The sequence below is a fragment of the Lissotriton helveticus genome, chromosome 5_1 (assembly GCF_964261635.1).
Source record: "Lissotriton helveticus chromosome 5_1, aLisHel1.1, whole genome shotgun sequence".
Taxonomy (NCBI): domain Eukaryota; kingdom Metazoa; phylum Chordata; class Amphibia; order Caudata; family Salamandridae; genus Lissotriton; species Lissotriton helveticus.
In genome coordinates, this window is record NC_136065.1 from 2,036,800,855 (window position 1) to 2,036,826,624 (window position 25,770).

General features: G+C 48.2%; 1 protein-coding gene across 1 annotated transcript in view; it reads left to right on the plus strand.

Annotated features, from left to right (window-relative positions):
* Positions 1-25,770, plus strand: part of LOC144756224 (complement C4-like) — a 1,111,910-nt gene that overhangs the window by 253,124 nt on the left and 833,016 nt on the right. The window contains exon 6 of the mRNA XM_078645841.1: positions 20,435-20,517. Coding sequence (XP_078501967.1) covers positions 20,435-20,517 — 83 coding nt within the window. The remainder of the gene's footprint in view (positions 1-20,434; positions 20,518-25,770) is intronic.

A 25,770-nucleotide genomic window follows, 5' to 3' on the forward strand; every position in this document is an offset into this window, starting at 1 on the left:
CTTCTTCAGTCTCTCTCATGACCAGTGTCTTCTTCAGTGTCTCTCATGCCCAGTGTCTTCTTCAGTGTCTCTCATGACCAGTGTCTTCTTCAGTGTCTCTCATGACCAGTGTCTTCTTCAGTGTCTCTCATGCCCAGTGTCTTCTTCAGTGTCTCTCATGACCAGTGTCTTCCTTAGTGTCTCTCATGCCCAGTGTCTTCTTCAGTGTCTCTCATGCCCAGTGTCTTCTTTAGTGTCTCTCATACCCAGTGTCTTCTTCAGTGTCTCTCATGCCCAGTGTCTTCTTCAGTCTCTCTCATGACCAGTGTCTTCTTCAGTGTCTCTCATGCCCAGTGTCTTCTTTAGTGTCTCTCATACCCAGTGTCTTCTTCAGTGTCTCTCATGACCAGTGTCTTCTTCAGTGTCTCTCATGACCAGTGTCTTCTTCAGTGTCTCTCATGACCAGTGTCTTGTTCAGTGTCTCTCATGACCAGTGTCTTCTTCAGTGTCTCTCATACCCAGTGTCTTCTTCAGTGTCTCTCATGACCAGTGTCTTCTTCAGTCTCTCTCATGACCAGTGCCTTCTTCAGTGTCTCTCATGACCAGTGTCTTCTTCAGTCTCTCTCATGCCCAGTGTCTTCTTCAGTCTCTCTCATGCCCAGTGTCTTCTTCAGTCTCTCTCATGCCCAGTGTCTTCTTCAGTGTCTCTCATGCCCAGTGTCTTCTTCAGTGTCTCTCATGACCAGTGTCTTCTTCAGTGTCTCTCATGCCCAGTGTCTTCTTCAGTGTCTCTCATGCCCAGTGTCTTCTTCAGTCTCTCTCATGACCAGTGTCTTCTTCAGTCTCTCTCATGACCAGTGCCTTCTTCAGTGTCTCTCATGACCAGTGTCTTCTTCAGTCTCTCTCATGCCCAGTGTTTTCTTCAGTCTCTCTCATGCCCAGTGTCTTCTTCAGTCTCTCTCATGACCAGTGTCTTCTTCAGTGTCTCTCATGCCCAGTGTCTTCTTCAGTGTCTCTCATGACCAGTGTCTTCTTCAGTGTCTCTCATGCCCAGTGTCTTCTTCAGTGTCTCTCATGCCCAGTGTCTTCTTTAGTGTCTCTCATACCCAGTGTCTTCTTCAGTGTCTCTCATGCCCAGTGTCTTCTTCAGTCTCTCTCATGACCAGTGTCTTCTTCAGTGTCTCTCATGCCCAGTGTCTTCTTTAGTGTCTCTCATACCCAGTGTCTTCTTCAGTGTCTCTCATGACCAGTGTCTTCTTCAGTCTCTCTCATGACCAGTGTCTTCTTCAGTGTCTCTCATGACCAGTGTCTTCTTCAGTGTCTCTCATGACCAGTGTCTTCTTCAGTGTCTCTCATACCCAGTGTCTTCTTCAGTGTCTCTCATGACCAGTGTCTTCTTCAGTCTCTCTCATGACCAGTGCCTTCTTCAGTGTCTCTCATGACCAGTGTCTTCTTCAGTCTCTCTCATGCCCAGTGTCTTCTTCAGTCTCTCTCATGCCCAGTGTCTTCTTCAGTGTCTCTCATGCCCAGTGTCTTCTTCAGTGTCTCTCATGCCCAGTGTCTTCTTCAGTGTCTCTCATGACCAGTGTCTTCTTCAGTGTCTCTCATGACCAGTGTCTTCTTCAGTGTCTCTCATGCCCAGTGTCTTCTTCAGTCTCTCTCATGACCAGTGTCTTCTTCAGTGTCTCTCATGACCAGTGTCTTCTTCAGTCTCTCTCATGACCAGTGCCTTCTTCAGTGTCTCTCATGACCAGTGTCTTCTTCAGTCTCTCTCATGCCCAGTGTCTTCTTCAGTCTCTCTCATGCCCAGTGTCTTCTTCAGTCTCTCTCATGACCAGTGTCTTCTTCAGTGTCTCTCATGCCCAGTGTCTTCTTCAGTGTCTCTCATGACCAGTGTCTTCTTCAGTGTCTCTCATGCCCAGTGTCTTCTTCAGTGTCTCTCATGACCAGTGTCTTCTTCAGTGTCTCTCATGCCCAGTGTCTTCTTCAGTGTCTCTCATGCCCAGTGTCTTCTTTAGTGTCTCTCATACCCAGTGTCTTCTTCAGTGTCTCTCATGCCCAGTGTCTTCTTCAGTCTCTCTCATGACCAGTGTCTTCTTCAGTGTCTCTCATGCCCAGTGTCTTCTTTAGTGTCTCTCATACCCAGTGTCTTCTTCAGTGTCTCTCATGACCAGTGTCTTCTTCAGTGTCTCTCATGACCAGTGTCTTCTTCAGTGTCTCTCATGACCAGTGTCTTCTTCAGTGTCTCTCATGACCAGTGTCTTCTTCAGTGTCTCTCATACCCAGTGTCTTCTTCAGTGTCTCTCATGACCAGTGTCTTCTTCAGTCTCTCTCATGACCAGTGCCTTCTTCAGTGTCTCTCATGACCAGTGTCTTCTTCAGTCTCTCTCATGCCCAGTGTCTTCTTCAGTCTCTCTCATGCCCAGTGTCTTCTTCAGTCTCTCTCATGACCAGTGTCTTCTTCAGTGTCTCTCATGCCCAGTGTCTTCTTCAGTGTCTCTCATGACCAGTGTCTTCTTCAGTGTCTCTCATACCCAGTGTCTTCTTCAGTGTCTCTCATGACCAGTGTCTTCTTCAGTCTCTCTCATGACCAGTGCCTTCTTCAGTGTCTCTCATGACCAGTGTCTTCTTCAGTCTCTCTCATGCCCAGTGTCTTCTTCAGTCTCTCTCATGCCCAGTGTCTTCTTCAGTCTCTCTCATGACCAGTGTCTTCTTCAGTGTCTCTCATGACCAGTGTCTTCTTCAGTGTCTCTCATGACCAGTGTCTTCTTTAGTGTCTCTCATGCCCAGTGTCTTCTTCAGTGTCTCTCATGACCAGTGTCTTCTTCAGTGTCTCTCATGACCAGTGTCTTCTTCAGTCTCTCTCATGACCAGTGCCTTCTTCAGTGTCTCTCATGACCAGTGTCTTCTTCAGTCTCTCTCATGCCCAGTGCCTTCTTCAGTCTCTCTCATGCCCAGTGTCTTCTTCAGTCTCTCTCATGACCAGTGTCTTCTTCAGTGTCTCTCATGCCCAGTGTCTTCTTCAGTGTCTCTCATGACCAGTGTCTTCTTCAGTGTCTCTCATGCCCAGTGTCTTCTTCAGTGTCTCTCATGCCCAGTGTCTTCTTCAGTGTCTCTCATGCCCAGTGTCTTCTTCAGTGTCTCTCATGCCCAGTGTCTTCTTCAGTCTCTCTCATGCCCAGTGTCTTCTTCAGTCTCTCTCATGACCAGTGTCTTCTTCAGTGTCTCTCATGCCCAGTGTCTTCTTCAGTGTCTCTCATGACCAGTGTCTTCTTCAGTGTCTCTCATTCCCAGTGTCTTCTTCAGTGTCTCTCATGCCCAGTGTCTTCTTCAGTGTCTCTCATGCCCAGTGTCTTCTTCAGTCTCTCTCAGGACCAGTGTCTTCTTCAGTGTCTCTCATGCCCAGTGTCTTCTTTAGTGTCTCTCATACCCAGTGTCTTCTTCAGTGTCTCTCATGACCAGTGTCTTCTTCAGTCTCTCTCATGACCATTGTCTTCTTCAGTGTCTCTCATGACCAGTGTCTTCTTCAGTGTCTCTCATGACCAGTGTCTTCTTCAGTGTCTCTCATGCCCAGTGTCTTCTTCAGTGTCTCTCATGCCCAGTGTCTTCTTTAGTGTCTCTCATACCCAGTGTCTTCTTCAGTGTCTCTCATGCCCAGTGTCTTCTTCAGTCTCTCTCATACCCAGTGTCTTCTTCAGTCTCTCTCATGACCAGTGTCTTCTTCAGTGTCTCTCATGCCCAGTGTCTTCTTTAGTGTCTCTCATGACCAGTGTCTTCTTCAGTGTCTCTCATGACCAGTGTCTTCTTCAGTGTCTCTCATGCCCAGTGTCTTCTTCAGTGTCTCTCATGACCAGTGTCTTCTTCAGTGTCTCTCATGACCAGTGTCTCTCATGACCAGTGTCTCTCATGCCCAGTGTCTTCTTTAGTGTCTCTCATACCCAGTGTCTTCTTCAGTGTCTCTCATGCCCAGTGTCTTCTTCAGTCTCTCTCATACCCAGTGTCTTCTTCAGTCTCTCTCATGACCAGTGTCTTCTTCAGTGTCTCTCATGCCCAGTGTCTTCTTTAGTGTCTCTCATACCCAGTGTCTTCTTCAGTGTCTCTCATGACCAGTGTCTTCTTCAGTGTCTCTCATGCCCAGTGTCTTCTTCAGTGTCTCTCATGACCAGTGTCTTCTTCAGTGTCTCTCATGACCAGTGTCTCTCATGACCAGTGTCTCTCATGCCCAGTGTCTTCTTCAGTGTCTCTCATGCCCAGTGTCTTCTTCAGTCTCTCTTATGACCAGTGTCTTCTTCAGTGTCTCTCATGCCCAGTGTCGTCTTTAGTGTCTCTCATGACCAGTGTCTTCTTCAGTCTCTCTCATGACCAGTGTCTTCTTCAGTGTCTCTCATGACCAGTGTCTTCTTCAGTGTCTCTCATGACCAGTGTCTTCTTCAGTGTCTCTCATGCCCAGTGTCTTCTTCAGTGTCTCTCATGCCCAGTGTCTTCTTTAGTGTCTCTCATACCCAGTGTCTTCTTCAGTGTCTCTCATGCCCAGTGTCTTCTTCAGTCTCTCTCATGCCCAGTGTCTTCTTCAGTCTCTCTCATGACCAGTGTCTTCTTCAGTGTCTCTCATGCCCAGTGTCTTCTTTAGTGTCTCTCATACCCAGTGTCTTCTTCAGTGTCTCTCATGACCAGTGTCTTCTTCAGTGTCTCCCATGACCAGTGTCTTCTTCAGTGTCTCTCATGCCCAGTGTCTTCTTCAGTGTCTCTCATGACCAGTGTCTTCTTCAGTGTCTCTCATGACCAGTGTCTTCTTCAGTGTCTCTCATACCCAGTGTCTTCTTCAGTGTCTCTCATGACCAGTGTCTTCTTCAGTCTCTCTCATGACCAGTGCCTTCTTCAGTGTCTCTCATGACCAGTGTCTTCTTCAGTGTCTCTCATGCCCAGTGTCTTCTTCAGTCTCTCTCATGCCCAGTGTCTTCTTCAGTGTCTCTCATGACCAGTGTCTTCTTCGGTGTCTCTCATGACCAGTGTCTTCTTCAGTGTCTCTCATGACCAGTGTCTTCTTCAGTCTCTCTCATGACCAGTGTGTGTCTTCTTCAGTGTCTCTCATGCCCAGTGTCTTCTTTAGTGTCTCTCATACCCAGTGTCTTCTTCAGTGTCTCTCATGACCAGTGTCTTCTTCAGTCTCTCTCATGACCAGTGCCTTCTTCAGTGTCTCTCATGACCAGTGTCTTCTTCAGTCTCTCTCATGACCAGTGTCTTCTTCAGTCTCTCTCATGCCCAGTGTCTTCTTCAGTCTCTCTCATGACCAGTGTCTTCTTCAGTGTCTCTCATGCCCAGTGTCTTCTTCAGTGTCTCTCATGACCAGTGTCTTCTTCAGTCTCTCTCATGACCAGTGCCTTCTTCAGTGTCTCTCATGACCAGTGTCTTCTTCAGTGTCTCTCATGCCCAGTGTCTTCTTCAGTGTCTCTAATGCCCAGTGTCTTCTTCAGTCTCTCTCATGCCCAGTGTCTTCTTCAGTCTCTCTCATGCCCAGTGTCGTCTTCAGTCTCTCTCATGCCCAGTGTCTTCTTCAGTCTCTCTCATGCCCAGTGTCATCTTCAGTGTCTCTCATGACCAGTGTCTTCTTCAGTGTCTCTCATGCCCAGTGTCTTCTTCAGTGTCTCTCATGACCAGTGTCTTCTTCAGTCTCTCTCATGACCAGTGCCTTCTTCAGTGTCTCTCATGACCAGTGTCTTCTTCAGTGTCTCTCATACCCAGTGTCTTCTTCAGTGTCTCTCATGACCAGTGTCTTCTTCAGTCTCTCTCATGACCAGTGTCTTCTTCAGTGTCTCTCATGCCCAGTGTCTTCTTCAGTCTCTCTCATGCCCAGTGTCTTCTTCAGTCTCTCTCATGCCCAGTGTCTTCTTCAGTCTCTCTCATGACCAGTGTCTTCTTCAGTGTCTCTCATGCCCAGTGTCTTCTTCAGTGTCTCTCATGACCGGTGTCTTCTTCAGTCTCTCTCATGACCGGTGCCTTCTTCAGTGTCTCTCATGACCGGTGTCTTTTTCAGTGTCTCTCATGCCCAGTGTCTTCTTCAGTGTCTCTCATGCCCAGTGTCTTCTTCAGTCTCTCTCATGCCCAGTGTCTTCTTCAGTCTCTCTCATGGCCGGTGTCTTCTTCAGTCTCTCTCATGCCCGGTGTCTTCTTCAGTCTCTCTCATGCCAAGTGTCTTCTTCAGTCTCTCTCATGACCAGTGTCTTCTTCAGTGTCTCTCATGACCAGTGTCTTCTTCAGTCTCTCTCATGACCAGTGCCTTCTTCAGTGTCTCTCATGACCAGTGTCTTCTTCAGTGTCTCTCATGCCCAGTGTCTTCTTCAGTGTCTCTCATGCCCAGTGTCTTCTTCAGTCTCTCTCATGACCAGTGTCTTCTTCAGTGTCTCTCATGCCCAGTGTCTTCTTCAGTCTCTCTCATGCCCAGTGTCTTCTTCAGTCTCTCTCATGCCCAGTGTCTTCTTCAGTCTCTCTCATGACCAGTGTCTACTTCAGTGTCTCTCATGCCCAGTGTCTTCTTCAGTGTCTCTCATGACCAGTGTCCTCTTCAGTGTCTCTCATGCCTAGTGTCTTCTTCAGTGTCTCTCATGACCGGTGTCTTTTTCAGTGTCTCTCATGCCCAGTGTCTTCTTCAGTGTCTCTCATGCCCAGTGTCTTCTTTAGTGTCTCTCATACCCAGTGTCTTCTTCAGTGTCTCTCATGCCCAGTGTCTTCTTCAGTCTCTCTCATGCCCAGTGTCTTCTTCAGTCTCTCTCATGCCCAGTGTCTTCTTCAGTCTCTCTCATGACCAGTGTCTTCTTCAGTGTCTCTCATGCCCAGTGTCTTCTTCAGTGTCTCTCATGACCAGTGTCTTCTTCAGTGTCTCTCATGCCCAGTGTCTTCTTCAGTGTCTCTCATGACCAGTGTATTCTTCGGTGTCTCTCATGACCAGTGTCTTCTTCAGTGTCTCTCATGACCAGTGTCTTCTTCAGTCTCTCTCATGACCAGTGTGTGTCTTCTTCAGTGTCTCTCATGCCCAGTGTCTTCTTTAGTGTCTCTCATACCCAGTGTCTTCTTCAGTGTCTCTCATGACCAGTGTCTTCTTCAGTCTCTCTCATGACCAGTGCCTTCTTCAGTGTCTCTCATGACCAGTGTCTTCTTCAGTCTCTCTCATGACCAGTGTCTTCTTCAGTCTCTCTCATGCCCAGTGTCTTCTTCAGTCTCTCTCATGACCAGTGTCTTCTTCAGTGTCTCTCATGCCCAGTGTCTTCTTCAGTGTCTCTCATGACCAGTGTCTTCTTCAGTCTCTCTCATGACCAGTGCCTTCTTCAGTGTCTCTCATGACCAGTGTCTTCTTCAGTGTCTCTCATGCCCAGTGTCTTCTTCAGTCTCTCTCATGCCCAGTGTCTTCTTCAGTCTCTCTCATGCCCAGTGTCTTCTTCAGTCTCTCTCATGCCCAGTGTCTTCTTCAGTCTCTCTCATGACCAGTGTCTTCTTCAGTGTCTCTCATGCCCAGTGTCTTCTTCAGTGTCTCTCATGACCAGTGTCTTCTTCAGTCTCTCTCATGACCAGTGCCTTCTTCAGTGTCTCTCATGACCAGTGTCTTCTTCAGTGTCTCTCATACCCAGTGTCTTCTTCAGTGTCTCTCATGACCAGTGTCTTCTTCAGTCTCTCTCATGCCCAGTGTCTTCTTCAGTCTCTCTCATGCCCAGTGTCTTCTTCAGTCTCTCTCATGACCAGTGTCTTCTTCAGTGTCTCTCATGCCCAGTGTCTTCTTCAGTGTCTCTCATGACCAGTGTCTTCTTCAGTCTCTCTCATGACCAGTGCCTTCTTCAGTGTCTCTCATGACCGGTGTCTTTTTCAGTGTCTCTCATGCCCAGTGTCTTCTTCAGTGTCTCTCATGCCCAGTGTCTTCTTCAGTCTCTCTCATGCCCAGTGTCTTCTTCAGTCTCTCTCATGCCCAGTGTCTTCTTCAGTCTCTCTCATGCCCAGTGTCTTCTTCAGTCTCTCTCATGCCAAGTGTCTTCTTCAGTCTCTCTCATTACCAGTGTCTTCTTCAGTGTCTCTCATGCCCAGTGTCTTCTTCAGTGTCTCTCATGACCAGTGTCTTCTTCAGTCTCTCTCATGACCAGTGCCTTCTTCAGTGTCTCTCATGACCAGTGTCTTCTTCAGTGTCTCTCATGCCCAGTGTCTTCTTCAGTGTCTCTCATGCCCAGTGTCTTCTTCAGTCTCTCTCATGACCAGTGTCTTCTTCAGTGTCTCTCATGCCCAGTGTCTTCTTCAGTCTCTCTCATGCCCAGTGTCTTCTTCAGTCTCTCTCATGCCCAGTGTCTTCTTCAGTCTCTCTCATGACCAGTGTCTTCTTCAGTGTCTCTCATGCCCAGTGTCTTCTTCAGTGTCTCTCATGACCAGTGTCCTCTTCAGTGTCTCTCATGCCTAGTGTCTTCTTCAGTGTCTCTCATGACCGGTGTCTTTTTCAGTGTCTCTCATGCCCAGTGTCTTCTTCAGTGTCTCTCATGCCCAGTGTCTTCTTTAGTGTCTCTCATACCCAGTGTCTTCTTCAGTGTCTCTCATGCCCAGTGTCTTCTTCAGTCTCTCTCATGCCCAGTGTCTTCTTCAGTCTCTCTCATGCCCAGTGTCTTCTTCAGTCTCTCTCATGACCAGTGTCTTCTTCAGTGTCTCTCATGCCCAGTGTCTTCTTCAGTGTCTCTCATGACCAGTGTCTTCTTCAGTGTCTCTCATGCCCAGTGTCTTCTTCAGTCTCTCTCATGACCAGTGTCTTCTTCAGTGTCTCTCATGCCCAGTGTCTTCTTTAGTGTCTCTCATACCCAGTGTCTTCTTCAGTGTCTCTCATGACCAGTGTCTTCTTCAGTGTCTCTCATGACCAGTGTCTTCTTCAGTGTCTCTCATGACCAGTGTCTTCTTCAGTGTCTCTCATGACCAGTGTCTTCTTCAGTGTCTCTCATACCCAGTGTCTTCTTCAGTGTCTCTCATGACCAGTGTCTTCTTCAGTCTCTCTCATGACCAGTGCCTTCTTCAGTGTCTCTCATGACCAGTGTCTTCTTCAGTCTCTCTCATGCCCAGTGTCTTCTTCAGTCTCTCTCATGCCCAGTGTCTTCTTCAGTCTCTCTCATGACCAGTGTCTTCTTCAGTGTCTCTCATGCCCAGTGTCTTCTTCAGTGTCTCTCATGACCAGTGTCTTCTTCAGTGTCTCTCATGACCAGTGTCTTCTTCAGTGTCTCTCATGCCCAGTGTCTTCTTCAGTCTCTCTCATGACCAGTGTCTTCTTCAGTGTCTCTCATGACCAGTGTCTTCTTCAGTCTCTCTCATGACCAGTGCCTTCTTCAGTGTCTCTCATGACCAGTGTCTTCTTCAGTCTCTCTCATGCCCAGTGTTTTCTTCAGTCTCTCTCATGCCCAGTGTCTTATTCAGTCTCTCTCATGACCAGTGTCTTCTTCAGTGTCTCTCATGCCCAGTGTCTTCTTCAGTGTCTCTCATGACCAGTGTCTTCTTCAGTGTCTCTCATGCCCAGTGTCTTCTTCAGTGTCTCTCATGCCCAGTGTCTTCTTTAGTGTCTCTCATACCCAGTGTCTTCTTCAGTGTCTCTCATGCCCAGTGTCTTCTTCAGTCTCTCTCATGACCAGTGTCTTCTTCAGTGTCTCTCATGCCCAGTGTCTTCTTTAGTGTCTCTCATACCCAGTGTCTTCTTCAGTGTCTCTCATGACCAGTGTCTTCTTCAGTGTCTCTCATGACCAGTGTCTTCTTCAGTGTCTCTCATGACCAGTGTCTTCTTCAGTGTCTCTCATACCCAGTGTCTTCTTCAGTGTCTCTCATGACCAGTGTCTTCTTCAGTCTCTCTCATGACCAGTGCCTTCTTCAGTGTCTCTCATGACCAGTGTCTTCTTCAGTCTCTCTCATGCCCAGTGTCTTCTTCAGTCTCTCTCATGCCCAGTGTCTTCTTCAGTCTCTCTCATGACCAGTGTCTTCTTCAGTGTCTCTCATGCCCAGTGTCTTCTTCAGTGTCTCTCATGACCAGTGTCTTCTTCAGTGTCTCTCATGACCAGTGTCTTCTTCAGTGTCTCTCATGCCCAGTGTCTTCTTCAGTCTCTCTCATGACCAGTGTCTTCTTCAGTGTCTCTCATGACCAGTGTCTTCTTCAGTCTCTCTCATGACCAGTGCCTTCTTCAGTGTCTCTCATGACCAGTGTCTTCTTCAGTCTCTCTCATGCCCAGTGTCTTCTTCAGTCTCTCTCATGCCCAGTGTCTTCTTCAGTCTCTCTCATGACCAGTGTCTTCTTCAGTGTCTCTCATGCCCAGTGTCTTCTTCAGTGTCTCTCATGACCAGTGTCTTCTTCAGTGTCTCTCATGACCAGTGTCTTCTTCAGTGTCTCTCATGCCCAGTGTCTTCTTCAGTGTCTCTCATGACCAGTGTCTTCTTCAGTGTCTCTCATGCCCAGTGTCTTCTTCAGTGTCTCTCATGCCCAGTGTCTTCTTTAGTGTCTCTCATACCCAGTGTCTTCTTCAGTGTCTCTCATGCCCAGTGTCTTCTTCAGTCTCTCTCATGACCAGTGTCTTCTTCAGTGTCTCTCATGCCCAGTGTCTTCTTTAGTGTCTCTCATACCCAGTGTCTTCTTCAGTGTCTCTCATGACCAGTGTCTTCTTCAGTGTCTCTCATGACCAGTGTCTTCTTCAGTGTCTCTCATGACCAGTGTCTTCTTCAGTGTCTCTCATGACCAGTGTCTTCTTCAGTGTCTCTCATACCCAGTGTCTTCTTCAGTGTCTCTCATGACCAGTGTCTTCTTCAGTCTCTCTCATGACCAGTGCCTTCTTCAGTGTCTCTCATGACCAGTGTCTTCTTCAGTCTCTCTCATGCCCAGTGTCTTCTTCAGTCTCTCTCATGCCCAGTGTCTTCTTCAGTCTCTCTCATGACCAGTGTCTTCTTCAGTGTCTCTCATGCCCAGTGTCTTCTTCAGTGTCTCTCATGACCAGTGTCTTCTTCAGTGTCTCTCATACCCAGTGTCTTCTTCAGTGTCTCTCATGACCAGTGTCTTCTTCAGTCTCTCTCATGACCAGTGCCTTCTTCAGTGTCTCTCATGACCAGTGTCTTCTTCAGTCTCTCTCATGCCCAGTGTCTTCTTCAGTCTCTCTCATGCCCAGTGTCTTCTTCAGTCTCTCTCATGACCAGTGTCTTCTTCAGTGTCTCTCATGCCCAGTGTCTTCTTCAGTGTCTCTCATGACCAGTGTCTTCTTCAGTGTCTCTCATGACCAGTGTCTTCTTTAGTGTCTCTCATGCCCAGTGTCTTCTTCAGTGTCTCTCATGCCCAGTGTCTTCTTCAGTGTCTCTCATGACCAGTGTCTTCTTCAGTCTCTCTCATGACCAGTGCCTTCTTCAGTGTCTCTCATGACCAGTGTCTTCTTCAGTCTCTCTCATGCCCAGTGCCTTCTTCAGTCTCTCTCATGCCCAGTGTCTTCTTCAGTCTCTCTCATGACCAGTGTCTTCTTCAGTGTCTCTCATGCCGTGTCTTCTTCAGTGTCTCTCATGACCAGTGTCTTCTTCAGTGTCTCTCATGACCAGTGTCTTCTTCAGTGTCTCTCATGCCCAGTGTCTTCTTCAGTGTCTCTCATGCCCAGTGTCTTCTTCAGTGTCTCTCATGCCCAGTGTCTTCTTCAGTGTCTCTCATGCCCAGTGTCTTCTTCAGTCTCTCTCATGCCCAGTGTCTTCTTCAGTCTCTCTCATGCCCAGTGTCTTCTTCAGTCTCTCTCATGACCAGTGTCTTCTTCAGTGTCTCTCATGCCCAGTGTCTTCTTCAGTGTCTCTCATGACCAGTGTCTTCTTCAGTGTCTCTCATTCCCAGTGTCTTCTTCAGTGTCTCTCATGCCCAGTGTCTTCTTCAGTGTCTCTCATGCCCAGTGTCTTCTTCAGTCTCTCTCAGGACCAGTGTCTTCTTCAGTGTCTCTCATGCCCAGTGTCTTCTTTAGTGTCTCTCATACCCAGTGTCTTCTTCAGTGTCTCTCATGACCAGTGTCTTCTTCAGTCTCTCTCATGACCATTGTCTTCTTCAGTGTCTCTCATGACCAGTGTCTTCTTCAGTGTCTCTCATGACCAGTGTCTTCTTCAGTGTCTCTCATGCCCAGTGTCTTCTTCAGTGTCTCTCATGCCCAGTGTCTTCTTTAGTGTCTCTCATACCCAGTGTCTTCTTCAGTGTCTCTCATGCCCAGTGTCTTCTTCAGTCTCTCTCATACCCAGTGTCTTCTTCAGTCTCTCTCATGACCAGTGTCTTCTTCAGTGTCTCTCATGCCCAGTGTCTTCTTTAGTGTCTCTCATACCCAGTGTCTTCTTCAGTGTCTCTCATGACCAGTGTCTTCTTCAGTGTCTCTCATGCCCAGTGTCTTCTTCAGTGTCTCTCATGACCAGTGTCTTCTTCAGTGTCTCTCATGACCAGTGTCTCTCATGACCAGTGTCTCTCATGCCCAGTGTCTTCTTCAGTGTCTCTCATGCCCAGTGTCTTCTTCAGTCTCTCTTATGACCAGTGTCTTCTTCAGTGTCTCTCATGCCCAGTGTCGTCTTTAGTGTCTCTCATGACCAGTGTCTTCTTCAGTCTCTCTCATGACCAGTGTCTTCTTCAGTGTCTCTCATGACCAGTGTCTTCTTCAGTGTCTCTCATGACCAGTGTCTTCTTCAGTGTCTCTCATGCCCAGTGTCTTCTTCAGTGTCTCTCATGCCCAGTGTCTTCTTTAGTGTCTCTCATACCCAGTGTCTTCTTCAGTGTCTCTCATGCCCAGTGTCTTCTTCAGTCTCTCTCATGCCCAGTGTCTTCTTCAGTCTCTCTCATGACCAGTGTCTTCTTCAGTGTCTCTCATGCCCAGTGTCTTCTTTAGTGTCTCTCATACCCAGTGTCTTCTTCAGTGTCTCTCATGACCAGTGTCTTCTTCAGTGTCTCTCATGACCAGTGTCTTCTTCAGTGTCTCTCATGCCCAGTGTCTTCTTCAGTGTCTCTCATGACCAGTGTCTTCTTCAGTGTCTCTCATGACCAGTGTCTTCTTCAGTGTCTCTCATACCCAGTGTCTTCTTCAGTGTCTCTCATGACCAGTGTCTTCTTCAGTCTCTCTCATGACCAGTGCCTTCTTCAGTGTCTCTCATGACCAGTGTCTTCTTCAGTGTCTCTCATGCCCAGTGTCTTCTTCAGTCTCTCTCATGCCCAGTGTCTTCTTCAGTGTCTCTCATGACCAGTGTCTTCTTCGGTGTCTCTCATGACCAGTGTCTTCTTCAGTGTCTCTCATGACCAGTGTCTTCTTCAGTCTCTCTCATGACCAGTGTGTGTCTTCTTCAGTGTCTCTCATGCCCAGTGTCTTCTTTAGTGTCTCTCATACCCAGTGTCTTCTTCAGTGTCTCTCATGACCAGTGTCTTCTTCAGTCTCTCTCATGACCAGTGCCTTCTTCAGTGTCTCTCATGACCAGTGTCTTCTTCAGTCTCTCTCATGACCAGTGTCTTCTTCAGTCTCTCTCATGCCCAGTGTCTTCTTCAGTCTCTCTCATGACCAGTGTCTTCTTCAGTGTCTCTCATGCCCAGTGTCTTCTTCAGTGTCTCTCATGACCAGTGTCTTCTTCAGTCTCTCTCATGACCAGTGCCTTCTTCAGTGTCTCTCATGACCAGTGTCTTCTTCAGTGTCTCTCATGCCCAGTGTCTTCTTCAGTGTCTCTAATGCCCAGTGTCTTCTTCAGTCTCTCTCATGCCCAGTGTCTTCTTCAGTCTCTCTCATGCCCAGTGTCGTCTTCAGTCTCCCTCATGCCCAGTGTCTTCTTCAGTCTCTCTCATGCCCAGTGTCTTCTTCAGTCTCTCTCATGACCAGTGTCTTCTTCAGTGTCTCTCATGCCCAGTGTCTTCTTCAGTGTCTCTCATGACCAGTGTCTTCTTCAGTCTCTCTCATGACCAGTGCCTTCTTCAGTGTCTCTCATGACCAGTGTCTTCTTCAGTGTCTCTCATACCCAGTGTCTTCTTCAGTGTCTCTCATGACCAGTGTCTTCTTCAGTCTCTCTCATGACCAGTGTCTTCTTCAGTGTCTCTCATGCCCAGTGTCTTCTTCAGTCTCTCTCATGCCCAGTGTCTTCTTCAGTCTCTCTCATGCCCAGTGTCTTCTTCAGTCTCTCTCATGACCAGTGTCTTCTTCAGTGTCTCTCATGCCCAGTGTCTTCTTCAGTGTCTCTCATGACCAGTGTCTTCTTCAGTCTCTCTCATGACCAGTGCCTTCTTCAGTGTCTCTCATGACCAGTGTCTTCTTCAGTGTCTCTCATGCCCAGTGTCTTCTTCAGTGTCTCTCATGCCCAGTGTCTTCTTCAGTCTCTCTCATGCCCAGTGTCTTCTTCAGTCTCTCTCATGCCCAGTGTCTTCTTCAGTCTCTCTCATGCCCAGTGTCTTCTTCAGTCTCTCTCATGCCCAGTGTCTTCTTCAGTCTCTCTCATGACCAGTGTCTTCTTCAGTGTCTCTCATGCCCAGTGTCTTCTTCAGTGTCTCTCATGACCAGTGTCTTCTTCGGTGTCTCTCATGACCAGTGTCTTCTTCAGTGTCTCTCATGACCAGTGTCTTCTTCAGTCTCTCTCATGACCAGTGTGTGTCTTCTTCAGTGTCTCTCATGCCCAGTGTCTTCTTTAGTGTCTCTCATACCCAGTGTCTTCTTCAGTGTCTCTCATGACCAGTGTCTTCTTCAGTCTCTCTCATGACCAGTGCCTTCTTCAGTGTCTCTCATGACCAGTGTCTTCTTCAGTCTCTCTCATGACCAGTGTCTTCTTCAGTCTCTCTCATGCCCAGTGTCTTCTTCAGTCTCTCTCATGACCAGTGTCTTCTTCAGTGTCTCTCATGCCCAGTGTCTTCTTCAGTGTCTCTCATGACCAGTGTCTTCTTCAGTCTCTCTCATGACCAGTGCCTTCTTCAGTGTCTCTCATGACCAGTGTCTTCTTCAGTGTCTCTCATGCCCAGTGTCTTCTTCAGTGTCTCTCATGCCCAGTGTCTTCTTCAGTCTCTCTCATGCCCAGTGTCTTCTTCAGTCTCTCTCATGCCCAGTGTCTTCTTCAGTCTCTCTCATGACCAGTGTCTTCTTCAGTGTCTCTCATGCCCAGTGTATTCTTCAGTGTCTCTCATGACCAGTGTCCTCTTCAGTGTCTCTCATGCCTAGTGTCTTCTTCAGGTTCTCTCATGACCGGTGTCTTTTTCAGTGTCTCTCATGCCCAGTGTCTTCTTCAGTGTCTCTCATGCCCAGTGTCTTCTTTAGTGTCTCTCATACCCAGTGTCTTCTTCAGTGTCTCTCATGCCCAGTGTCTTCTTCAGTCTCTCTCATGCCCAGTGTCTTCTTCAGTCTCTCTCATGCCCAGTGTCTTCTTCAGTCTCTCTCATGACCAGTGTCTTCTTCAGTGTCTCTCATGCCCAGTGTCTTCTTCAGTGTCTCTCATGACCAGTGTCTTCTTCAGTGTCTCTCATGCCCAGTGTCTTCTTCAGTGTCTCTCATGCCCAGTGTCTTCTTTAGTGTCTCTCATACCCAGTGTCTTCTTCAGTGTCTCTCATGCCCAGTGTCTTCTTCAGTCTCTCTCATGACCAGTGTCTTCTTCAGTGTCTCTCATGCCCAGTGTCTTCTTTAGTGTCTCTCATATCCAGTGTCTTCTTCAGTGTCTCTCATGACCAGTGTCTTCTTCGGTGTCTCTCATGACCAGTGTCTTCTTCAGTGTCTCTCATGACCAGTGTCTTCTTCAGTCTCTCTCATGACCAGTGTGTGTCTTCTTCAGTGTCTCTCATGCCCAGTGTCTTCTTTAGTGTCTCTCATACCCAGTGTCTTCTTCAGTGTCTCTCATGACCAGTGTCTTCTTCAGTCTCTCTCATGACCAGTGCCTTCTTCAGTGTCTCTCATGACCAGTGTCTTCTTCAGTCTCTCTCATGACCAGTGTCTTCTTCAGTCTCTCTCATGCCCAGTGTCTTCTTCAGTCTCTCTCATGACCAGTGTCTTCTTCAGTCTCTCTCATGACCAGTGCCTTCTTCAGTGTCTCTCATGACCAGTGTCTTCTTCAGTCTCTCTCATGACCAGTGTCTTCTTCAGTGTCTCTCATGCCCAGTGTCTTCTTCAGTGTCTCTCATGACCAGTGTCTTCTTCGGTGCCTCTCATGACCAGTGTCTTCTTCAGTGTCTCTCATGACCAGTGTCTTCTTCAGTCTCTCTCATGACCAGTGTGTGTCTTCTTCAGTGTCTCTCATGCCCAGTGTCTTCTTTAGTGTCTCTCATACCCAGTGTCTTCTTCAGTGTCTCTCATGACCAGTGTCTTCTTCAGTCTCTCTCATGACCAGTGCCTTCTTCAGTGTCTCTCATGACCAGTGTCTTCTTCAGTCTCTCTCATGACCAGTGTCTTCTTCAGTCTCTCTCATGCCGTGTCTTCTTCAGTCTCTCTCATGACCAGTGTCTTCTTCAGTGTCTCTCATGCCCAGTGTCTTCTTCAGTGTCTCTCATGACCAGTGTCTTCTTCAGTCTCTCTCATGACCAGTGCCTTCTTCAGTGTCTCTCATGACCAGTGTCTTCTTCAGTGTCTCTCATGCCCAGTGTCTTCTTCAGTGTCTCTCATGCCCAGTGTCTTCTTCAGTCTCTCTCATGCCCAGTGTCTTCTTCAGTCTCTCTCATGCCCAGTGTCTTCTTCAGTCTCTCTCATGCCCAGTGTCTTCTTCAGTCTCTCTCATGACCAGTGTGTGTCTTCTTCAGTGTCTCTCATGCCCAGTGTCTTCTTTAGTGTCTCTCATACCCAGTGTCTTCTTCAGTGTCTCTCATGACCAGTGTCTTCTTCAGTCTCTCTCATGACCAGTGCCTTCTTCAGTGTCTCTCATGACCAGTGTCTTCTTCAGTCTCTCTCATGACCAGTGTCTTCTTCAGTCTCTCTCATGACCAGTGTCTTCTTCAGTGTCTCTCATGCCCAGTGTCTTCTTCAGTGTCTCTCATGACCAGTGTCTTCTTCAGTCTCTCTCATGACCAGTGCCTTCTTCAGTGTCTCTCATGACCAGTGTCTTCTTCAGTGTCTCTCATGCCCAGTGTCTTCTTCAGTGTCTCTCATGCCCAGTGTCTTCTTCAGTCTCTCTCATGCCCAGTGTCTTCTTCAGTCTCTCTCATGCCCAGTGTCTTCTTCAGTCTCTCTCATGCCCAGTGTCTTCTTCAGTCTCTCTCATGCCCAGTGTCTTCTTCAGTCTCTCTCATGACCAGTGTCTTCTTCAGTGTCTCTCATGCCCAGTGTCTTCTTCAGTGTCTCTCATGACCAGTGTCTTCTTCAGTCTCTCTCATGACCAGTGCCTTCTTCAGTGTCTCTCATGACCAGTGTCTTCTTCAGTGTCTCTCATACCCAGTGTCTTCTTCAGTGTCTCTCATGACCAGTGTCTTCTTCAGTGTCTCTCATGCCCAGTGTCTTCTTCAGTCTCTCTCATGCCCAGTGTCTTCTTCAGTCTCTCTCATACCCAGTGTCTTCTTCAGTCTCTCTCATGACCAGTGTCTTCTTCAGTGTCTCTCATGCCCAGTGTCTTCTTCAGTGTCTCTCATGACCAGTGTCTTCTTCAGTCTCTCTCATGACCAGTGCCTTCTTCAGTGTCTCTCATGACCAGTGTCTTCTTCAGTGTCTCTCATGCCCAGTGTCTTCTTCAGTGTCTCTCATGCCCAGTGTCTTCTTCAGTGTCTCTCATGCCCAGTGTCTTCTTCAGTCTCTCTCATGCCCAGTGTCTTCTTCAGTCTCTCTCATGCCCAGTGTCTTCTTCAGTCTCTCTCATGCCCAGTGTCTTCTTCAGTCTCTCTCATGCCCAGTGTCTTCTTCAGTGTCTCTCATGCCCAGTGTCTTCTTCAGTGTCTCTCATGACCAGTGTCTTCTTCAGTCTCTCTCATGACCAGTGCCTTCTTCAGTGTCTCTCATGACCAGTGTCTTCTTCAGTGTCTCTCATACCCAGTGTCTTCTTCAGTGTCTCTCATGACCAGTGTCTTCTTCAGTGTCTCTCATGCCCAGTGTCTTCTTCAGTCTCTCTCATGCCCAGTGTCTTCTTCAGTCTCTCTCATGCCCAGTGTCTTCTTCAGTCTCTCTCATGCCCAGTGTCTTCTTCAGTGTCTCTCATGACCAGTGTCTTCTTCAGTCTCTCTCATGACCAGTGCCTTCTTCAGTGTCTCTCATGACCGGTGTCTTTTTCAGTGTCTCTCATGCCCAGTGTCTTCTTCAGTGTCTCTCATGCCCAGTGTCTTCTTCAGTCTCTCTCATGCCCAGTGTCTTCTTCAGTCTCTCTCATGCCCAGTGTCTTCTTCAGTCTCTCTCATGCCCAGTGTCTTCTTCAGTCTCTCTCATGCCAAGTGTCTTCTTCAGTCTCTCTCATGACCAGTGTCTTCTTCAGTGTCTCTCATGCCCAGTGTCTTCTTCAGTGTCTCTCATGACCAGTGTCTTCTTCAGTCTCTCTCATGACCAGTGCCTTCTTCAGTGTCTCTCATGACCAGTGTCTTCTTCAGTGTCTCTCATGCCCAGTGTCTTCTTCAGTGTCTCTCATGCCCAGTGTCTTCTTCAGTCTCTCTCATGACCAGTGTCTTCTTCAGTGTCTCTCATGCCCAGTGTCTTCTTCAGTCTCTCTCATGCCCAGTGTCTTCTTCAGTCTCTCTCATGCCCAGTGTCTTCTTCAGTCTCTCTCGTGACCAGTGTCTTCTTCAGTGTCTCTCATGCCCAGTGTCTTCTTCAGTGTCTCTCATGACCAGTGTCCTCTTCAGTGTCTCTCATGTCTAGTGTCTTCTTCAGTGTCTCTCATGACCGGTGTCTTTTTCAGTGTCTCTCATGCCCAGTGTCTTCTTCAGTGTCTCTCATGCCCAGTGTCTTCTTTAGTGTCTCTCATACCCAGTGTCTTCTTCAGTGTCTCTCATGCCCAGTGTCTTCTTCAGTCTCTCTCATGCCCAGTGTCTTCTTCAGTCTCTCTCATGCCCAGTGTCTTCTTCAGTCTCTCTCATGACCAGTGTCTTCTTCAGTGTCTCTCATGCCCAGTGTCTTCTTCAGTGTCTCTCATGACCAGTGTCTTCTTCAGTGTCTCTCATGCCCAGTGTCTTCTTCAGTGTCTCTCATGCCCAGTGTCTTCTTTAGTGTCTCTCATACCCAGTGTCTTCTTCAGTGTCTCTCATGCCCAGTGTCTTCTTCAGTCTCTCTCATGACCAGTGTCTTCTTCAGTGTCTCTCATGCCCAGTGTCTTCTTTAGTGTCTCTCATATCCAGTGTCTTCTTCAGTGTCTCTCATGACCAGTGTCATCTTCAGTGTCTCTCATGACCGGTGTCTTCTTCAGTCTCTCTCATGGCCAGTGTCATCTTCAGTGTCTCTCATACCCAGTGTCTTCTTCAGTGTCTCTCGTGACCAGTGTCTTCTTCAGTGTCTCTCATACCCAGTGTCTTCTTCTGTGTCTCTCATGACCAGTGTCTTCTTCAGTGTCTCTCATGACCAGTGTCATCTTCAGTGTCTCTCATACCCAGTGTCTTCTTCAGTGTCTCTCATGACCAGTGTCTTCTTCAGTGTCTCTCATGACCAGTGTCTTCTTCAGTCTCTCTCATGACCAGTGTCTTCTTCAGTGTCTCTCATGACCAGTGTCTTCTTCAGTGTCTCTCATGACCAGTGTCTTCTTCAGTCTCTATCATGACCAGTGTCTTCTTCAGTATCTCTCATGACCAGTGTCTTCTTCAGTGTCTCTCATGACCAGTATCTTCTTCAGTGTCTCTCATGTCCAGTGTCTTCTTCGGTGTCTCTCATGACAGTGTTTTCTTCAGTGTCTCTCATGCCCAGTGCCTTCTTCAGTGTCTCTCATGACCAATGTCTTCTTCAGTGCCTCTCATGACCAATGTCTTCTGCATCTCTTGGGACTAGTTTCTCTCCTGCCTCCGAGGAGTATCACGTGTGAACACTTATTTCACACCTACACTGACAATATCTCACTGGAAACAGCAGGAGTGACTGAGAATTTGATGGTAACAAGATTCTCTGATATGTGGCAGGAGTGGTAAATCCGCTGGTGGAGGATTCTTCACTGATGGAGAAGTCTCAGGCAGGCTTACATTTTGGTGAAGGCCACGACGTCAGTGAATTCTCCGCTGCTAAATGCATTTCCCCTTCCTCTACAAAAAGGAGGGTTTTGTATTAGCACCCAACTCCGAAGCTGTGGTCTCAGAATACCCTAACCAAAATGTTGTCCAATATATTGTTCAAAAGTGTATTGCCCCCTTAGAGTTATTGATAGAAAATCTGCAACTGATGAGACAATCTTTTTGTAAATGATACAAGAGACGGCCTTTCTATCAGGCAGTACTTCTGCTAACGATATACTGACCTTTTGGGTGGAGCAGAAGTGCAGCTTCATGATAGGGAACAGCGTGCCAGGGGTGGGTGGGTGGAAAAGGAACCTTCAGCAGAGTCTCTAATGCGAGTTGTCTCCTCTTGTTACCCCGCAGCCCCGGTGTCTGGAACATCACGGCCAGGTACACCTCCTCCCCCGAGGCCAGCTCTTCAACCCAGTTTGAGGTGAAGAAGTACGGTAAGGTCTACAGTGCTGCAGCATGTGTGTGCCCCGAGCAGAAGAGTACATTCCCATCGATAAACGGGTTTATGAGAGCATCTTGGAAGTATACCATGCCCGCTGGTCTGCAAGCACGCCTTAAAAGAGCAGAAAGAGAGGACGCTTCCGGATATCTTAGTTCCAGACAACAGCGTTCTCTCTGAATGGCATTAGAGTGTGGCTCAGTCTTTTTGGAATTTTGGGAGTGGGGGAGCAGACCGCAAACCATTTTGTTGTGTGTAAAAGGCCGCTTTATTGAAACAGGTGCAAATAACATTAAAACATCCCTGGCAACTGCTTTACAAAACTTAAAGCCTCAGTAATACATCCATATACCTGACCCCTGACCCTGCCCCCTCCCCTAAGATTCCCTGAACCAGCCCCCACCCTGACATTACTATTTACACGACAATACAAAGCATTGCATTAAAAATAAACCCTTTAATTCTACACTTCACTTAACCAACATCCTCTGCCTGCCTCTCTACAACAGTAAATCCACAAACTTGTCTAACTGAACTTAAAGTAACCTGCCTAGCCTTTCCCTGTCAACATACCCAACTTCAACAATGACCAAAAACTTCTGCCAACCCTGGCAAACTTCCCATAACCCCGCACTGCAGGTGTTCCAAGCAACAATACATGCTACTCCTTGCTCACCTGTCCCAATGAAAGCCAGCCAAAGCCAAAAAGATAAATGAAAAATTATGCCACAAAAAGAAAAAAGATTGCAGGAAAGAGGGTGGGAAAAAAAAGTAACTACAAAAAAGCTCCCAGCCAACAGGTCACTAAGCCTAAAATGGTGGCAGGTAGCAGAAGCCCAAAGCCCCTGTAGTTGGGCTATAAAACAAAATAGCCCAAAAAAACAAAATGGACGACTTGTTGCCCGCTCCCAGCCCCTCCCAAACAGCCCGGGGGCGAGAGACCTCTCTGCGGTCGGCTACCCCACAGACCCCCTTGCGAGGGAGGGGGGGAGCAGACCACAAACCATTTTGTTGTGTGTAATAGGCCGCTTTATTGAAACAGGTGCACATAACATTAAAACATCCCTAGCAACTGCCTTACAAAACTTAAAGCCTTACTAATACATCCACATACCTGACCCCTGACCCCGCCCCGCCCCTAAGATCCCCTGAACCTGCCCCCACCCTGAAATTACAATTTACTTGACAATATAAAGCGTTGCATTAAAAATATCCCCTTTAATTCTACACTTCACCTAACCAACATCCCCTGCCTGCCTCTCTACAACAGTAAATCCGCAAACATGTCTAACTTAACTTAAAATAACCTGCCTACTCTTTCCCTTTCGATAAACCCAACTTCAACAATGACCAAAAACTTCTGCCAACGCTGGCAAACTTTCCATAACCCCGCCACCCAGAAAGTGGGCGAAGAGAATCTACCCCAGCTTTCTGCCCACTAAAACAGGCTAGCCAACCTATGTCTTATGTGAAATGCTTCTGTAAGTTCAGGCACCTGGATAAAACCTCCCTGATCTCCAATAAATATAAATCCATACCTAACCTTGATAAATGCACACCGTCATCTCTAAAAAACTCAACTGCCGCAAAACGAATGTCCTTATGGCTAACTCTCCCAAACGGTCCCAGGATGCTTGTTTCCAGTCCAGGGAAGACATGGCTTGGCAGTTCGGGCTGGACTGTTCCCATGAGGCACAGGGTCAGACTGGCAATATGGCAATGTCTGAACTGGGGTGGTGGAGTGAGTTAAAGAATGATGATGGATTAAACCCAGATCATTTGACTGGGGGTGAGTGTTTGGTTTGCTCAAGCGCTCCGTCCATCATCCCCTTTGGTATCACTTTGTTCACCCTAAGTTGGCTGGGTAGGCCCAGACGTGGGTCCCTTGCTTACTTTTCCCCTGGATTCAAACTAGCCTGGCTGATGACTGCTGATTATCCAGAAACTTGTTCCAGGATGCTTGTTTCTGGTCCAGTTCAGACATGGCTTTGCAGTTCGGTTCCAACTGTTCCCATGAGGCACAGGGTCAGACTGATTTGCATATAGCCATGTCTGAACTGGGGTGGTGGAGTGAGCTAGAGAATGATGATGGATTAAACCCAGATCAGTTGACTGGGGGTGAGTGTTTGATTTGCTCAAGCGCTCTGTCCATCATCCCCTTTGGTATCGCTTTGTTCACCCTAAGTTGGCAGGGTATGCTCAGACATGGGTCCCTTGTTCACTTTTCCCCTGGATTCAAGCTAGCCTGGCTGATGACGGCTGATTAGCCAGGAACCGGTCCCAGGATGCTTGTTTCCGGTCCAGGAAAGACATGGCTTGGCAGTTCGGGCTGGACTGTTCCCATGAGGCACTGGGTCAGACTGATGTGCATATGGCCATGTCTGACTGGGGTGGTGGACCCAGCTAAAGAATGATGATGGATTAAACTCAGATCAGTTGACTGGGGGTGAGTGTTTGATTTGCTCCAGCGCTAGGTCCATCATCCCCTTTGGTATAACTCTCCCAAAACCCAAGCTTCTACAAAAACTGGACATTTCAATATTCACCTTCCGCCTAGCTTTGTCAATATCACTCGGGTGCAGGGCACCCCTCAACACCCTGTGTGGGACAAATTCAATCCACAGCACATGGCACCCTGCCTACTGTTCTTTTAATAAGGTCAAATCATTCTTCATTGCCCTCATCAAAGCAACCCCTTTGTCTCTGCACAAGTCATTTTACCCAAGATGAACCAACAAAACATCTGGGCACCGGCCCACCACCATCTGTCTGTTCAGACAAGGGATCAACTCCTTCCACAGCATGCCCCCTTTTCTTCTCCAGACAAACGGCCATTGAAACCCAGGTGGGGCCCAAAATAACTCTGGGGCGCCTGTTCATGCGCCCATTTTACAAAAGAGTGCCCCACTATCCAAATGGTCAATTCATCCTCGTGGGGGTTGGGCACAGAACCTGAAAAGAGAAAAAGTAGAATGAGACTCACAAATGGGGGGATGACACATGCGCCTAATTCGTATCCCTGTCTAACATAGCGCCGAAAACAATCAGAAGACCAGTGCCCTAATTGCATGAAATCCTCCTGGGCCCAGCCCCTGTTGCACGCTTCTGTTGCCGCTCCAATCCGAAAAGAATGAGTCCCATAAAGCGCCTCATCCAACCCAATGTGTTGTAATGCTTTCCACAACACCATCCGTAGCTGATAGTCTGTAACCTTGTGCCCATTTAAATGTTTAAATACCGCCACCTCCCTGGACCCACCTGACAAAGCGAACCAGCGCCAGTTCCACCAAAGCGAGCATTTCACCAGAGGAACTGCTGCCTCTAACTTGACCCATCTGCCTTTTCCTCTCTGGTCTGTTTTGGATCTAGCCAGCCAAATCTGTAAACCTGACTCTTGTGGAGACATTTCCTGCCACACTACCCCTCACCCCCACCGTCCTTGTTGCCCAGAAGTTCAGACACCCTAAATGCCCCATTAAACATACAAACTATAAGTTTAAGTTTATTTATTTTTGCATAGTTAACTAAAACCATTGCAATATTAACACTTAAAAGAATAACATTTTAAACAGACATTCAATATGATTTCATCCACCTTAGCTGCCTTTTTAGTTGCTACAGTTACTAAAGAAAAATCTTTGTTAAAACCAGTTAAAACCCAAATTACAGTTAATTATACTTGTTAAAGAATGTCATTAGCTCACTGGATGCTGTGATGTACAGTCTCAGATTTTCTTCACTCCAGCCAAGCTTGCCCATTTGTCAAATCGTTCAAATTATCTCAACATGTTGCAAGGGTTATCCCATAAGGGTCGAGAACAAGCAAGTCTCAAACTCATCTTTGCAGACCGCCGGTAAAACTTCAATCACTGGTGCCAAAGTCTGCCAAGAAAGCGGTCTCCGCAGATGCCGCCCCCCAACTTTCTCCCTGGCCCACCCCTCGAGTATCCTTCTCCCCAGTTCACCCACCGACGGAGGGTAACCCCATAGTAATTTACCCATGAAAGCTATACCCGCCAGTTTCCCGGCGATTGTTACCCTAGATAAACACCGCTCAATGAGATCGAGAATGAATTGAATTACATCTTTTGACCGCCGCCAGACCTCAACGTACCGCCGAGCACCTGATGCTGAGAAGTCCCTCCAAGCCAATCTGTATCAATCAATCAATCAATCAAGACATTTATAAAGCGCACTACATACCCGTAAGGTCTCAAGGCGCTAGGGGGGGGGGGTGCTGCTACTGATCGAAGAGCCAGGTATTGAGGAGTCTACTGAAGGCCAGTAGGTCTTGGGTCTGCCGTAGGTCGGTGGGGAGGGTGTTCCAGGTCTTGGCGGCGAGGTGGGAGAAGGATCTGCCGCCGTTGGTTGTTCTTCGGACGCGTGGGACTGTGGCGAGGCCGGTGGAGCGGAGCTGGCGGGTGGGGATGTAGAAGCCGAGTCGTCTGTTGAGGTATGCTGGGCCGGTGTTATGAAGAGCTTTGTGCGCGTGGAGGAGGAGCTTGAACCTTACCCTCTTGTTGACGGGGAGCCAGTGCAGGTCTGTTAGGTGGGGTGTGATGTGGCTGCGGCAGGGGATGTCCACGATCAAGCGTGCAAAGGCGTTCTTGATGCATTGCAGCCGTCTCAGGAGCTTGGCCGATGTTCCTGCATAGAGGGCGTTTGCGTAGTCCAGCATGCTGGTAACGAGGGTGACAGTTTTTCTCATTTCAGTGGGGATCCACTTGAAGATCCTGGGGAGCATTCGGAGGGTGTTGAAGCAGGATGAGGAGACAACATTGATCTGCTTAGTCATGGAGAGGGGTGAGTCGAGGATGACCCCTAGGTTGCGTGCGTGGTATGTGGGTGTCGGTGCTGTTCCCAGTGTTGTCGGCCACCAGGAGTCGTCCCAGACTGAGGAGGTGAGGCCGAGGATGAGGACCTCCGTCTTGTCTGAGTTCAGCTTCAGTCGGCTGTTCTTCATCCATTCGGCGACGTCCTTCATTCCTTCATGGAGGTTGGTTTCGGCGGTTTGTGAGGGTCTTTAGTGAGGGAGAGGATCAGCTGGGTGTCATCGGCGTAGGAGATGATGTTGAGGTCGTGCTATCGGGCGACTTGGGCGAGGGGTGCCAGGTAGATGTTGAACAGCATCAGGCTAAGGGAGGAGCCCTGGGGTACGCTGCAGATGTTCTCGGTGGCCTTGGAGCGGAAGGGGGGAGGCGGATGCTCTGAGTTCTGCCAGAGAGGAAGGATGTGGACCAATCCCGGG